Source organism: Nematolebias whitei, chromosome 1, assembly GCF_014905685.2.
Source record: "Nematolebias whitei isolate Nwh7 chromosome 1, NemWhi1, whole genome shotgun sequence".
In the NCBI taxonomy this organism is placed as follows: domain Eukaryota; kingdom Metazoa; phylum Chordata; class Actinopteri; order Cyprinodontiformes; family Rivulidae; genus Nematolebias; species Nematolebias whitei.
Genome location: NC_056498.1, coordinates 57,611,197 through 57,628,102, shown reverse-complemented (window position 1 = coordinate 57,628,102; position 16,906 = coordinate 57,611,197). Strand labels below are relative to the sequence as shown.

Here is a 16,906-nt window from a genome sequence, read left to right as displayed (position 1 = left end):
GGGGGGAGTGTCTAAATTTATATTTTTTAAATGTGTGTGGGGAGGCACATGTCCCCTTCACATATAATTAATGTGACGCCTATGAATTAGAGTAAAATGCTAATTTATTTGTAAGAAAACTCTTGGCATAATTTAGATCAAAGACAGAAAAATCTAATGAATCATCCAGATAATCAGAGCCACATCAGGCTGTTTAAAGTCTCATACCTGGTTTTGGAAAGCTTCGGGAGCGAGTTTTTTGTAGAGTGGAGCGAGATCTGTGGCAAGATTCTGAAGGTTGTTCTCTACCTTCTTTTCCTGAAAGGAACAAAGTACAGACATTGTATTTTGTTTTGTTTTTTCAACTGTTGTGCCTATAACTGTGGTTGCTAGCTCCAACTTAGATGCCACTAAGAGGCAAAATACTTTATGCAGACAAAATGCAAGGCTGTAAAAGAGACTGTTGACATTAAATTTATATATAAAAAAACCTTTACTGTAGTATAGAAAAAGTAATACTATGTAATAAAATGTAGATGACTTTTTTATGTTTGCTTCTGCAAATCAACACACACACTGACACATTCCCTCACCTGCTCCGGGTAATCTCCAAGCAGGCGAAACTTGCGGGGCACTTTGCTGCGAGCAAACTTACAGCCATTGAAGTACATGCTCCAGGAGCAGCCGAAGGAGAATGAGGCGCCGCAAGTATCCGGGTCCAAACCCTGGCATGCACACGTGCGACTGCAGGGACAGAGAGGACAGAGTCAGTAAGGAAATGAAAAAGTTTGGGATCAAGACATAACTAAATGAAAAAATGGAAAAATGTGCTCACTCCTCATTGAGAGCACAGCGCCGGCAGGTGGGAGAGCCATATTTAAAGAGGGTCTCTGTGAGATCCTGGTAGAGGTGGTCTGCCAATGAGTGAGGGATCCCCTCCCACGCCAAAATGAGGATCACCAACACGGCTGTGTCACAGCTGTGCCCTGGCCTTTTGCGAACCAAACACAGCAGCTTCTCCTCCTCGCTGGAACGCCGGATCACCTGCCAGACGATTTTCCATTCAAACTCATAAAACGAGCAGGTCAGAACAGAGGACAGACAAACTACAAACTACATACCCATTTAGCTATCGGGCACCCCTGGGAGCTCTTGCCTTCTTTCCCGGTGTAAACAACAACTTCCACCCTTACTGCATTCCCCTTGGCGCCATACCTGAAGCACAATTAGACACAGAGTATAATTATATACATCACTATCAGAACATCGTTTAATTACTAAAAACTGCAAAGCTCAGTAGACCCGATTTGCTTTTCCTGAACAAGTGTTTCATCAGAGTGAGATTTGGGGAAGTGTGTATTTTGTAGCCAAGTCAACACTTTCAGCTCCGTCATGTTAATATGTTTGTGTCAGAGTGTATTATCCTGTTGATTGTGGCCACAAGCTTTGAGTTGTTAAAAGCTCATTTCAGACATGAGCTGTAATGTAAAACTAATGCTTGATATTTAGTTGATCAAACGTTGGTTAGTTTGCCAATAATACTCTTCACAACTTTATTCAAATATACTTGAAATTGTGATTATTATAGCCACAACGTGGGCTCGGTTGTTGCCATTTATGTGAAACTGTTCAGTACATTATGCATAAGTTCCTGTCACTGTAGGAGTTGTGGTTTTGTCCCTGGTGTCGTGTTTATGTTTGTGTTCCCCCTGATCCTCTGTTTCTCTTTACAGGGTTTGTGTTTCTCTTGTATCTAGCCCCATCTTGTGTCATGTTCATGTCTTGCATCCTCTTTCTTCTTCTCTGGCATCTGTGATTACTCACAGGTGTCATCACTTGGTCTAATTGGTGTTTCCTGTATATAAGTCTGTGTCTCTGTCTCTGTGTTAGTCTTTCTCCTGGCATTGTTCTCTGTCCACTGGTGATATCCTGGCCTGTTCCTTGTGATGCCTAGTCTGCTCCTCGTGTTCATCTCCTGGTTTATGTAAGTTTGCTGCCCCGTCACAACTTTTGTTTTGTAAAATAAATTCCTTATTTTATATTGAATCCTTGCCTGCCTGTTTGCACCACTGGGTTCACCAGCACCAGCCCTCGTTGTGACAGTCACGTCATTAAAATAATTCATTTAAGCGTTCCAATCTTTAGGAGTCAAGTGTTATATGCCTAAACTGTACCATGACGGTTGTGATCAACTTGAGAAAAATGTGAACTTTAACTCCACCATCAGTGTAGGTGTGAGATGAGAAACCACATTGTCATGCAAACTTATGTCTTGCAGAAACTCTGTTTTACTCATAACAACTTGTCTTTTTGAGAAAAATAAAACTCAATCTCTGCCAACAAGCATGAAGCATTAAGTAACAAAAATAACGACGAATGACACAAGTGACACTGGTTAAAGATTCAACATTCATGGAAGAAATACACTGTGCATAAACTTTTGCTCAGTGTCTGTAAAACCAACAATCATAGACATTTTTGGTGTTTTTTTTAAGGTCATTTGGTTGTGGCAGCCATCTTTAATTGTTCTGATGATAATAAGTCAGACGAAGCAGAAGCAGTTGTCAGTGTAATGTGTATTATTTGCACTCATCATGATCAATAACTCTCCTGTGGGAACATTCTGCAACATCCTGCTCATGTTTGTGATGTGTGATATTAATGGTCCCATGTAAATGGGATGATATGATAAAGTTGATATGAAATGGTGATGTGTCTCAAGCAGAGTCCTTGACTCAGATCCACTCCTTCCTGTCTATAAGCGGACCTTTCGATGACAGCTCGGACATGGAGGGGAGGGGATGAGGTCTGGACTGGAGGTTATTCTATAACTTGTCCGGTCCAGAGAGTTGGAGCAGGTCAGGGTTTCACATGGATGAAACCACTGATAACATTGTAATCTTGTAACTTCATGTTCGATGAATGCTGGACTGCTCTCCAAAGCTTTGAAAATAAATCTGATGAACTACACCGTGGTCTGTTTTTGGGAATCTCCTTTTTTCCCACGACACAGTTCTAATGGATTTAAGCACAGTTTTCTCCAGGTAATCATGCTCTGAAGTTGTATAAACAAATATAGCTGCAGCATATATCTGAAGAAAAAAAACAGAGAATATTATTTTTTTTATCCATTTAATGGCAAGATTTGTGAGATTTTTCTGAAGAGCAGATCAGAGGCTAGATGCAGCTCTTTTTGTGTGTCCTGCTGTGTTGACAGTGATATGTGTTACCAGGTCTAACACAGATTATCACACTGCCTCTGGTTAGTCCCACAGGGCCTCTGGATGCCATCTCTTCCAAAGGCAAACACTTTTCACACAAGTGGCCTTTAATGTGATGTAAATGTGATTTGTGACGCCCATTCCAGAGCTCAGTTTTTAGCCCAGATGCCAATTTTTATGTTAGAGAACAGAGGTCATCTTGCACATTCTGACTGGTTCTGCACATACACAGCTTCATACACAGTAAGGTGTAATGCAGTGTGTTCTGACACGTTTCCATCGTTAAGGATTCAACAGTTTGTCTCACAGCAGCTTTCCTCAGTTTCAAATAACAATGACCAAACTGTGCTCTCTCCTTCACATCAGTGAGCCTTTTTTTAAAATAATTTGACCAGTTTTGGTTGTTCTTATTTATCAATCGTGTTCTTACTCAGATCTTCATGTTAGCCCTTTTTTCAGCTGTCAGTGGTTTTATGTGGATAACTGATGTTTTCAGGGAAACTGATAATAAACACAATCAAAGCAGCACCTGTAATCAGAGGGTGGAAAAATGTAAAGTAAGTACTGTTGTTCATTGTATTAGTCTACATTTTTAAGTAAATATACAATCAAAAAAGGAATATGAATGTTGCTCTAAATATATTTTTGGCTAACACTGAATTATTTCCATTAAAAAGTTATTTCTGCCATTGAAAACTGCAACACTATCTGCAAACAAGCTATCATCTTGGCTCATGGGCCCCTGCCCTCAGCTTTAGGGTTTCCTGTTTCAGTGTCTTGTGTGTGTAGCTGTGTGTGTGTGTTATGTTACTAAAGGTGCGCGTTAGGCTGTTTCACCAATGCTTCCTTTTATTTGAACTACCTGGCTATTCCCTTCAGTTTGTGGTTACTGTTGCCTTGTGAGTTTTCAGCATGTTTTAAATTAAAAGCACATACATTGCAAAAATAACATTAGTGTTCACTCTACCTGTTCTCCATCAGTTCCCTCACTGAAGCAACAGTTGGACCTGCCCCGAGATGAGTATAGTAAGGGCCTTCCTCCTTTTCAATGACTTGTCCTGTTGACAACAGAAAACAACTTTTCTATTAACACTTACCAAGTTTTCATTCAGTTCAAAAACATTGCATTGATTCATTAAAGCTCTGAAAAGCGTTCCGAAGGAGATTCAAGTACAACAGAGAAATGTAGCCTTTGTTTGTTTGGACAAATCTTTAAATGATGCTACCACTGACAGCTGAGCCATGCCTCCTTAAGACATCTAACCTGACACCAATACAGAGGGGATTCATCTACAGAAAAAAAAAAAAAAAACGTAGAACCAACTCACCCACACACTGACAGGTTGGAAGATCAGCCAGTTTTTTGGAAGGTGTATTAAGCAAGTTCTTAGTAGGAGTATCTAAAAAACTCATTGGAGACTCCAGAAAGCTGTTGACACTGTTCCTGGTTGGCGTCGACTCTGACGAGTGGCCTTGAACCCCATCAGCCGCTGTAGACAGGACAGTGACAGGTCCTGACATCTCTAACTTGTAGTAGCCCTGCTGACTTGCAGGAGGGGACTGAGGAGCCCCTGAAAACCCGTTGGACAGCCCATGGTGCTCAGTGGCATGGTTGTGAACATCTGTTTTTACTGGGCTGGTGTTAGGATCAGCACTGTGCTGCAGCCCACAAGGCTGCTCTACCTGAGATAACAGACGACACTCCTCGGGTCCTGTAGGAAAACCATTGCAGGGATTGTGCTGATGACCGTTAGAAAGAGGCCACGGCTGGTTTTCTTGACCGCACGTGAGATTTGTCTGAGTAAGAGTGCTGAAGTTTTGAGCCTGCTGACCAAAAAGGCTTGCATTGTGAGTGTTACTGTGATGGATAAGCTGCCTCCTTCCCTCTTGAGCCTCAGCCAAGTATTTCTTTAGATCAATTTGAGCCAGAGGCAGAAACAAGTTGTTCTTTTGGTGTTGGCCAGATTTCCCATGTAGAAGGCTTATCTGGCCCCTGCCCCTGTAGGGCATCTCTCCATTTGGCATGCATTTTGAGAGAGGGGTCCTGCGGTTCGTAGCCTCTTGTGACCCATCACTTTTCCTTTTCCGTGGCTTAGGGGGTGTAGCTTTCATTTTCTTTACAAGGGGCTTTTTCTGACTGGGGTGTTGCTGGGATTTGTAGTTGTATTTAATGGCTGAAACAGGTGTTCCCTTTGGAGGGTTGTTCTCTGACCGCTGGTTGTGTCGTGACTGGATGATGAACGCCAAATCTGCCAGCTGAGCTGCCACTTCCTCCTCGTCTCTGTTCCTTATCAATTTATTGACAAAGTTATCTCTGTCCTCCTCATCAAGCTCATGATCCTTACTGAACTTTATGTGACTGGTCTCTTTATAGTTGCTTTGTGATTTGATGACATGATACTGCTCCGTCCACCTGCAGGATGCTTTATTATCCGAGTCAGAGCTCAGCCTTCGGGAGCATTGGATGACATTTCCTTGCCTGGCCACAGGAGGGCGAATCACTGACGTTTGGTGTAGTGGTGAGCTGATAACCGACACTTTGTTGTAGTGGACAGCTGCTGTGGATTTGGCTTCTTGTAGAGAAATGTTTGAGTTGGAAATCGAGAAAGAGGAAGAAGAAATAGGATGTTCACAGTTATTTTCAATTTTAATGCGAGCTTGGGTGCTTTGAGGTATAGCTGCCAGCTGAGTCAAGGCCTCAATAGCAACAGCCTGATCAAAACTGAGATTTTTCCTCTCTGCTAAAGACTGCACGCTAGGTAGCAGAGCATTTGGAGGAGGCTCGTGTTTGACAAGCTGGGGAATCCTTTGCAAGTTAACAGGAGTGCTTTTCTGACACAAGTTATTCTTTAAGTCATCTTTTTCTGTTTTGACAAAGTGCAAATCTGCTGGCTCTGTTTTGATGGAGCGAAGAATGGAAGAACGCGATCCAAGCAGTTTCTCCTCCAGTCCCTTCCTCTCTGTGACGGACAGACAGACGACAGCTGCCAGCACCGACAGCGGATCATCACATGCATCCTCTGCATCGTTGTGTCGCGTGGAGGTCTGTTCAGGGATCCACATCCACGGCTCCTCCAGTTTGATCTTCTTTAGTGGAGCTGACACGTCATCTGGAGGCATCCTGGGTCCGTTCTCAGAGCTGACTTTAGGGACTGCGGTGATTATAGTCCTTTGAAGCTCTGACGCTGTTGTAGTCCTTTTACATGCAGATTTCAGAACGGAGTGTGACCCACTGGTCATGTTAGCACCATTTTGTTTTGTAAGGTTCTCATTTGAAGCATTCAGAAGAGTCACAGAAGAGCATACGTGCTGGCGAAGTGCAATTCTGTCCAGATCTACCCCAGACTCTTGTTTAATAAGTGCAGACTGTCCACCTTGGTCTGGGACCAGGTTGTTGATAAGTGACTGGGCTGTGAGGGGAGATTGTATATGAGGTATGTGGCCTTCCTCCTCTTCATCCTCCTCTGCTGCCACGTGGGTGCCATCCATCTGTACTTCGCCTTTGCCATTTACCGCCCTGATTTCTGGAGCCACCTGAGACAAAATGACAGAGAAAAATACATGAGAAAGGACGACAAGCTCTGGTAGCGTAAAGCGATTCAGCTCGCTCTAAACGTCACGCTGCATGACAGATTGCCTCCCAGCATGGCGCGGGCATCTGCTGCAGATACAATCATGGCTGCGGAAAATATGATGCCAAAGCCTGAAGCTGCTTGACGCACGTGTTGCCGCAGCAGAACTTTAAACAGAGCAAACAACATTCATGGCATAACTCCACAGCCAGGACGTGCAACAAGGTTTCCTGCCTGAGATGTGGAGCGTGGAGGGTCACTGACCCACAGGTAGCCATAAGCCAATGTGTAAACACAGTTAAATCACACAGTTCACGAGTGCAGCACTATTTGAGGGTCACTGAGTGCGTGTGTGCAGCGTGCATGGACATGTTGTGTTTGCGCTTGGCATGGAGGTGTGTTTCTGGGTGTGTGAGCAGATGTGCTAATTTATGCAGTAGCTCAGACAACGTTAAACACGGTGCACTGTTACACGAGTGGGACAGAGCGGCTAGTCTCGTCGTTTAAGAGAGATCCTGTCAGCTAAAGGTCCAAAGTACTAGCACACTGACTACCATGAAAAATCTTGGTAAACACAGATAATAAGTAACTTTGTAACTAATGATGCCTTTACTTTTAAACAGACCAGTCTGCGTTCCGACTGGAGGACATGTCCATTACTATGAGCTGTAATGTTCATGCATTCATCCCATGTTCACTTTAATAAACTAACAAAACTACAAGGGAGCTCGGATATGTTCTTCATCACTATGTACCTGGCAAAAATCCTCATTAAACTCCATCATGGTTTCTGTTTGAAACCGTTTGCAGCAGGAGATGTACACACCAATCTTATAGATCAAGAGAAAGCAGCAACAGCACTTTAACACAAACCAGATGCTTGTGAGCTAACAGAACACAAAACCTTATTGTTAATCATGCGTTTGAACTATTTTCATTTCCTCTAATAGAGATGGAACAGAACCACCTTTACAATACTTTCCCCCTGTTTAAATAAATACAACAATATCAGCTTTGTGTTTAAAATGAATCTTAAGCTTGTGCTGTGAAGGTCAGTTTTAAAGCCTGCCAGACATCCTGTTGCAAATAAAAGCAGTATGTCCATGTGACATCCCACATGTGAAGACTTTAAGGCATGAACTGCCATCCATGAGCTGGAATGTACTACAAAGTAAAAGATGAGCTAAACGCCCTCGATTAGAGGTGAAAAATAAAGGCAGCACTGAGATCTAAGAGGATTAACATGGCACAGTCTCCCACTACATGTGTTTAAAGAGTACAGCGTAGCGTAAAGTCAGATTTAAGCTCTTTCTCAAGCTGTTTTTTAGTAATAGGGACACAAAATATTTAGTCTGGAGTCACTAATGAAAGCAATGCTTTAAGATATTCTTGTGCTCTTAACAAATGACATTCATCCACTTGTAAAAATCTGTACAATTTTGGAGGTTTGATTTTAAATTAATTTTTGTTACTAATTAGGGCTGAACAATTAATTGCGTTTGCGATAATATCACGATATGATGAAATGAGATTTTCTAATTGCAAAGGCTGCGATTTGACTGGTCACATGATCTGGTTACGTGCCTTGCGAGTGAGCGGAGCAAAGCAGAGCAGAGAGCGGGAGAAGTCAACACTGAGCTTTAACCGGTTGCACAATGACGTCAGGCTCGACAGAAGCTGACACATCAGAAAGTTTGGTACCAAAGAGGGGCAGCACGTCCGTTGTTTGGAATTATTTTGGCTATAAAAAAGAAGACGCTGTGCAGAACCTGCCTTGCTGCTGTTGCCACCTCTTGAGGTAACACCACAAATCTTTATCAACACTTAAAAAAACACCACAAAGCCATTTACGATAGTTGCATGGCTAGAATGCCAACAGCCAGTGCTTCAACTTCAAGTAAACAAAGCACCAGCCGACAGGGATCACTGACCGAATTGTTCGAAGCTATTACTTCGTATGAACATAATTTGAAATGGCACGTGGAAATAACTCAAGCAATAACAGAGTTCATAGCGAAAAATGTGACGCCCATTAATATAGTGGGCGAGCCTGGGTTTACGGCTTTGGTGAACACAATGGATAAGTACAGAATGCCCTCGCGCACACATTTTAGCCAAGTTGCTATCCCAGAGCTACAGAAAAAAATGCCGAAACAGAGTTGCAGTGGAGCTGAAAACAGTGGAGTTTTTTTGCAACTGAAACAGATTTATAATAATAATAATAATAATAATAATAATAATAATAATAATAATGTGTTATGTATTGTCATCATTGTATGTTCCCATACAATGGCAAAATTGGATCTCTGCATTTAGCCCATCCACCACCAGGTGGTGCAGTGGGTAGCTATTGAAAGAGCCCGGGGAGCATTTTGGGGATAAGGTGTGCTGCTCAGAGACACCACGAGATGTACAGTTAGACCTGTTGCAATAAACAATAAATCAATTAATCGCATGATAAATAAAAATAATCAACCTCAATTTCATTTATCGGCTTTATCGTTTCACCGTGTCTCTCTTTCTACTACTAAGTTGAGAAGCTAAGCTATAAGCTAAGCTAACAGGCCAACCTCGGGGAAAAAATCTCCGTCTTGTCGAAGCTCCAAAATTCACGGTTGAAACTCGTGCCTTCTGTTAAAAAGTTTTTCTTTGTAAAAAGAAGCTGATAACTTGTTTACTGATTTTTTATTAAAAGCTTTGTGTGAAAAATGCTATGCTAAAGAGCTCCAACCACACCAAGCATCTGCCATTTTGAGAACCGAAGAGTGACAGCCCATGTCACGTCAAGGGGCCTCCCTCCCATTTTTCTTAAAGAGACACACTGCTCGCTCCCTCACTATCCATCCTTCAGTTCAAACAGTCTTACACAACCAACCAATAGTTGAAAAAAGTTACTACATGCAAAACAAATTAACAAACATTTCCTCTTAAATTTGACAATTACTAATTATTGTCAAATTTCAAACAATATTGTTTATCGCGATAATTTCTGAGCCAATTAATCGCCTAGCAACAGTTGTTATCGTGACTGGCCTATGACTGGGGATCAAACTTGGGACATTCGGGTCCCGAGTCAGCTGCTCTGCCTCTACACCATCTTGAAAAATACATGAGAAGAAGACATTGAAAAATAATTGCATATTAAATTGCAATCGTAATATTGAGGTAAAAAAATCGCATCTAGAATATTTTCCAAAATCGTTCAGCCCTATTACTAACTGACTTTATAATGAGTGTATTTCAGAAAATATTGTTGTCAAGAAAAGACAATATAACAGCTGTTGAAGAAGTAGTCATTTAGCTCATGAATAGCTGTTTGGTAGCCAATGGATACAAAATCTTTAAAGGCTTGACTTGTTTGGGACAGTGGATTTTCTGGATTTTCTCCTCAATGGGCTCACCTCTGAGTCGTCGTCAGTTTTTTTTTTTTCATTCAACCTTTATTTAGACAGGTAAATCCCATTGAGCCTCGAGGACTCATTTACAAGAGAGACCTGCCAGTTTGCCAGTTTGACTCTTTCATGAGAGTTTCTCTCTCATTCTCCAAAGAGATTGCTCAAACTGCTGTCTAATGCAGGTAAACGTTGATTATTCATAAATAATCCACATACAAAACAACTTCAGAAAATCTAAACTATCTCTTTAGTTGAAATTATTAGAAAATTTCTACGTTAAACACTAAAGGAAGTACTTTACTGAGTTTAGTAACAATTCATGTGAACCTTCTGTTTTTCATCAAGACTCTCGTTAACTGACTCGGTGAAACTGGATTTGATGAACTGAGGGTTTTTAATGTTTATTACCATGTCAGACAACTACACTAACAAGGAGCAGATTCGTAAACGTTCTATGATTTATTAGACTTTCTTCTCAGCCTTTTGTACTTTGTGCAAAGCATTATCCCAAGACCGTGTCTCACTGCAAGTAAAATGCAGCTTGAAAAACACATAGGCTGCACAGCTGCAGAAAGAAAAGCTTTGCAGAAAGTGGTGAAGGTTGCACAGAAGTCTGTTGGAGTCAGCCTCCCCATCATCACAGACAGCTACACCTACAGATGCAGGAAGAGGGCCACCTGCATCATGAAGGACCCCACTCATCCAGCACACACACTTTTTTGCCCTGCTCCCCTCAGGAAGGAGGTTAAGGAGCATTAAGTGTAGAACCACTAGACTGAGGAAGAGCTTCTACCCTGAGGCTGTTAGACTCATAAATCTCTAACCAGAATAAACACTAGCTATGTTTACATGTGCAAATTTTTTTGACCGGATTTAAATGTTTTCAGATTAAATAATTAAAATGTATCGTTTACATGGGCACAATCTGTTCATGACGAGCGTTTACATGCAGCGGGCTTTGTTCTGAACAGCAGTACTGACATGCGCAGAGTGGTAAACTCTCCTTAAAAAAAACACAGAAGAAGAAGTTCTACTGCTGGTTTACTTCCGGGATGAACGTAAACAAACCTGAGCACCCAAAATGGACCCGCGACAGGTTTTAATGACGGTGGAGACGTTACTGCACTCCCTGACTGAGCTACAGGTGACACAGATCATTTTGAGCTCTTACAAAGTTTCTAGAAGAAATACTGTGTCACTCACAGACCAGTTTTGCTTCCCCGACATGCTAATATTATTAGCATTACCCAGGCGGAAATGACAAAGTCGCACATGCGCAGTCAGGTCAGTTTTTCACCATCAAATAAAAACAAACAGATCAAGCGTTTACATGCGCACCGTTCGGGTTATGAATCGGCGTAAACCACCCGTTTCGTTCTGATCACAAATGATTTCGGATCACGCTGAATAAACAAAAAATAACTCGAACGGTGTGTTTACATGACACATTTTTATTCCGAACGGCCGTTTGATCCGGTTACTTATGTCCATGTAAACATAGCTACTGTGAAGAATCACATCTTGTTGCTGCGTTCATTTGTACTCATCTGCTCACACAGACTCATGTTCGTGCTGCTGTTCGGCGTATTGTTTCTATGCTACTAGTGCGTAGGGTGTTTTTAGTTAACAGTTCATGTCTTAGATCTTATTACTGTTTCTCTTTTACACTGTAATACCTTGTTGGATGTAACTGGGACCGTGTCCACAATTACGTTCCACCACATGTACCACATGTGGTGCGAATGACAAATAAAGAATCTTGAACATAAATTGAACATTTCAAAGCTGCCATAGCAAAAGGGTGCAATACTTGCTTCATCGACCATGTAGAAATGAGCCAAGGAATGGAGAAGAAGCAGCATGCCGACTGACAAGAAGGAGAAGGAACACGCTTTCAAAGACGAATCATCCCTGGATATCTGCCAGCACTGCAGCAGACTCACATGTCAGCATGGATGTGTCTGCAACAACTCATGCAACCAAGTTGTTATCATTCTAAGCTGGCATCAGCGTAGAGCTGCTGTTTTTAATTTGATTACATTAAGCTTTATGATAACAGAAATCCAAAGGCAGGATGTAAATGAGGAGTTGTGTTTTAATTTAACCACTGGTTTTCTTGAGGCATCTGCTCTGCGAAGTGTTAGGGCTGTGTTGTGCTGTGTCTGCCTCGGAGCGTCTAAAGTTACCCTCTCAAGAACTGGACTGTTTCAAATGCAAACACCCCCCCACCCCACCCCCCACACACACCTTTTTTTTTTCTCGACGAGTGCTGCTGTAACTGACAAAACTTTCTGAACTCTTAAAGCAGCCAAGGATGATCGCTCAGAGACTTAACTCTGCAACACAAGTGTGACCGCTTTGTGATTCCTAACAAGCAGCTGCGTCTCAAGAGTCATGTGTCTCCAGGGAAGTTTGTAGCAGTGTGCGCTCATATACAACTCAACAACAAACGCATTGCCCATACATTCATACAGTTATAAAATCCCCAAACTCATAAGGCGACATCCAGCTGTGCTCCTTTTGTTCACCATACGAACGTTGACCATCACCTCGCAACTTTCTGAGAATAAAACGGTGAAGAATAGCACGCTTCCTTCCTGTCTGACAGCAAATGTGGCCTTTCATGTGCACTACGCTGAACACGTGAGAGTTTCCTTCATTCATTCAGTGAGCATTTCCTGTCTGTGCTGGGCTCCATGTCACGTAGACTAACACGAAACATAATACTACAGAAATGGGTAAACGGTGACAAAGACAGATTTATGCAGGTACTTCAGAGAACTGGACCACGGTGCGCATTCGGAAAGCACTGAAAACTTTTCCGTGTCAGGACTGAACGAGTAAAAGAAAGACTTTCTCTACAAGACACAAAATATAGCACAACTACACAGCAGATGAAATAAGAAGAAAAATAGATGTGTAAAGTTTAAAAGAAGTTACAAGGTTATCTGAAAAACTCTCGGCGAACAGCATGTGTAGAATTACGGCTGTCCAAAATAAGACAAGGGCGGAAAAGAGGAAGCAAAGAGGTTCTTAAAATAGGACAATGGCTTGAAAAGACATAAAATGAGTACTTTTGGTGCTGAAGTCCTCAGTGGTTTAATAATAACACCGGCTTCCACGTACACCACTCTAGACAGCTAAATCCAGAGTGACATAGACATGAACAACAGGGGATAAACCTCTCTGCAGACAGTCCATCTGCAGCAAGCAAGCCACCCCAGGGTGTACACTCCTCGCTGCCTTCACCTTGTCTGTCCTCCGAAGGAAACCCCTCTAGTTTAGGCAGGATATCCTTAAATGGTGCTGGTGGCCATTTTGCTTTGCCTTCCTCCAGGCTCAAGAAAACACTAGCTGCGGTAATCGTGCGCAGGGCGAGCACCCGGGTGTCATGTCTGAGGTGACTGGGAGCTGCTGCAACAAAGTGTTGCCACAGCAGCAGAGGCAGACACGCTGGCTGCGCGCGCACACACACCGACGCATGCACATATGGGATGCCTTTCGCAGATGCAGACAGAGCATCATTAGCCAATGGCATGAGGACCTTAGACGCTTGTAAATTATCTTCCATGCCTAGGCTCTTCTAAACAAAGGATCCCCTATGTGCACTTTTTTACTCCAGCCCTACGCACAGGGGCTGGAGGAAAGCTGTGGAGCGGACACTGTGCACATGCTGGATCTGGATTATAGCAAAACAACGCCATCACCTCTGACATTAACCCCTGAATAACTTGTACAGCCCATAGTGATTTTTAAACTTTTACATTAATTGGCTGGCCTGAAATAAACAACAACCATTTTGGGAAATTAAAGCTATTGGTTGGAGAAAACATGTATCCATCCATCCACCTACTATCCATGATCAAGTCACTGAGATAACAGATCCAGGAGAGAAACCCTGACATTCCTCTCCCTGGCAACACTTTCCAGCTCCTCAGGCCTGAGAGGATACATAAACCCTGCAAGTTCTGGGTCTGGCTTGGGGTCTCCTTCCAGTGGGATATATCCGGAAACCCTTCAAAGGGAGGCGACCAGGAGGCATCCTAATTAGGAACCTGAACAAACTTAACTGACTCCTTTGGATGAAGAGGAGCCGGAGATCTACAGTGAGCTCCCCTCGGATGACGGAGCACACCATCTGAGAGCCTGGATACTAAATTAAGTACTGTAGTTAACTTGGAAATTAAATATTTAATTTACACCTAAATATTTAGTTTACTAACTAAAGGGTTAGAACATAAATAGACCAATTAAAATGAGAGCATTGCCTTTTGATTTAGTTTACTAAATATTTAAGTTTATTATTACTATTATATTATTTTATTATTATTATTATATCATTATAGTTTATATTTAGTTTACTAACTAAATATTTAAGTATTTATTTTGTAAACTAAATATTTAGCCTGTGAATTAAATATTTAGTTTGGAACTATACCATTTATAAATGTATGAATAACACTGTTAAAATATGACTAAAAAAAACAACATTTTTTATTTTTCTTATTAAAGGCTAAATAAACTAAAATACTGCTGTTAGTTTTTGACTGTTTAACTGTACAAACGGGACCCCATACATGACTGCTGAGAAAGAAGTGTCTGAACTTTTGTTATGAAATATGTCTTTTAAAAATTACAGTATGATTAAAATATGCCTTTTCAATTGTTCCATGCAGTGACAAATACGTGGCACAAATTTGTCTTTAGCATCTTTAACTATTGTGTGATTAAAATGTGTGATTCTTGCTTAAGACTGTAGAAGCAAGAACATTGTGTATCCTTACTGCTCTACAGCTTCCGACTTTGTCTAAATTCTCAATCAGTAGAAAAATGAAAGCGCTACCATCCTTGAAATAATACATCTTGCCCACTGCCTTTCATGCCCAAGTTGTAAATGCTTAACAAATGACAGAATAGCTGTTTTTGTAAAACCTTGTAAATGAAGTAATATACAATCTAATGCTACTTCCTTCAAGATTAATTAGCTCTCTGAGTATGTGTCGAGGTCGACTCTCAGCTACTACCCCATAATAGTTTAGCTCAGTAACTGTAAAATTGACTGACGGTTAATTTTTTTTACATTTCTAAGCTCTCTTAGCTGTGCAGCCATCTTGAATGGAGATGACTCCAAATGTTAATTAGATAAAGCTGTGCATTGTATCATTAATTTCTGAACGTTTCATTCACACAGTGGTTCATTTTATATTTTTACCACAACAGACTGATGCACACACACACACACACACAAGCAAAATCATTACTGCCCTGTTGCGTACAATGATCAGAAATAAAAAGAGACAGGGAGATGAAAAGCATGACAAAAAGTTATGAAAGGGTAAAGCAATCTCTCTTCGCAGAGGTGACAACGTGGCCAAGAAGCTAGGGTCAGAGCCTGACTTTAACAGCATCCAAACTCAGCTGTGGTTCCAGACTGCAAGAAACATGACTGATCAATAAGTGATAAATAAGGGCTTAATGATAAACAAAACCATGGTTGAAAAAAAAAAAACGTTCATGCACATTAATTCACTGCACATTTAATTTTGCACAATCTTAATAAGAATATAAAGTTTAAAACACTCTGGTGTAGTTCTAAAAATCAAAAGTGCGCTGCGTTCACTAGCGGCCTGTTTTTGTCACAGTTGAATGCTTTACGATCAGTCAGTTAAGACTCTTCTAACTTATCACAATGAAACTCCTGCATGGTGTGGCTGCGCAAATATGTGGTTTCATAGTAAACATTTTCAAACCCAATGCATTGGAGCAAAGCCAGTCTGTTAGCATTTACATTGTCACTGGCTGCAATAAATCATACACAACATAATCTTTGTTAAGTTTTCTGACACTGGAAGTGATAACTCAATTACTACATAAAGTATATAACTCCATGTGAGTCATCTTTGACAATTAAGTTTTTCTGTAAGTAAGAAAAGGAGTTTATCTATGGACTAAAACACATGTAGGCAACTTAAGGCCTGAGGGCCAAAAGTGGGCCTTGGACAATCTCCATCAGGCCCCCACCTTAGTAAAAAAAAAAAAAAAAAAAAAAAAAAAAAAAAAAAAAAACTTTAAAAAAAAAATAGATAAAAAAACCCCACCAATTCATCAATGAGATTTAAGGAAATTTAAACATCTTACGCAAAAAAAAAAAATTAAGTCATTGTTTTTCCAGACTGAACCTTAAAGACTTAGAAACACAACCATACAAGTTTGTTTTGCATATTTCTGTTAACATGTATAACATGTTAAGCTAATGTGTATTAAGCTAACATGTATAACATGTTCAGCTAGCGTGTATAACATGTAAGCTAACGTGTATAACATGTTAAGCTAATGTGTATAACATGCTAAGCTAACATGCATAACATGTTAAGCTAGTGTGTATAACATGTTAAGCTAATGTGTTTAACATGCTAAGCTAATGTGTATAACATGTTAAGCTAACATATAACATGTTAAGATAATGGGTATAACATGGTAAGCTAACATGTATAACATGTTAAGCTAACGTGTACAACATGATAAGCTAAAGTGCATAACATGTTAAGCTAATGTGTATAACATGTTAAGCTAGTGTGTATAACATGTTAAACTAATGTGTATAACATGTTAAGCTAACGTGTATAACATGCTAAGTTAATGCATATAACATGTTAAGCTAGTGTGTACAACATGTTACGTTAATGTCTATAACATGTTAAGCTAACGTGTATAACATGTTAAGCTAACATATTAAGTT

General features: G+C 40.8%; 1 protein-coding gene across 1 annotated transcript in view; it reads right to left on the bottom strand.

The window, feature by feature from the left end:
- The window catches only part of tet1 (tet methylcytosine dioxygenase 1), a 39,736-nt gene that overhangs the window by 4,211 nt on the left and 18,619 nt on the right, over positions 1–16,906 (bottom strand). Inside the window, exons 3-8 of the mRNA XM_037679349.1 lie at positions 4,529–6,734; positions 4,168–4,258; positions 1,101–1,194; positions 815–1,023; positions 573–723; positions 208–297 (exon numbers count right to left, since the gene is read on the bottom strand). Of these exons, the coding sequence (XP_037535277.1) occupies positions 208–297; positions 573–723; positions 815–1,023; positions 1,101–1,194; positions 4,168–4,258; positions 4,529–6,734 (2,841 nt within the window). The remainder of the gene's footprint in view (positions 1–207; positions 298–572; positions 724–814; positions 1,024–1,100; positions 1,195–4,167; positions 4,259–4,528; positions 6,735–16,906) is intronic.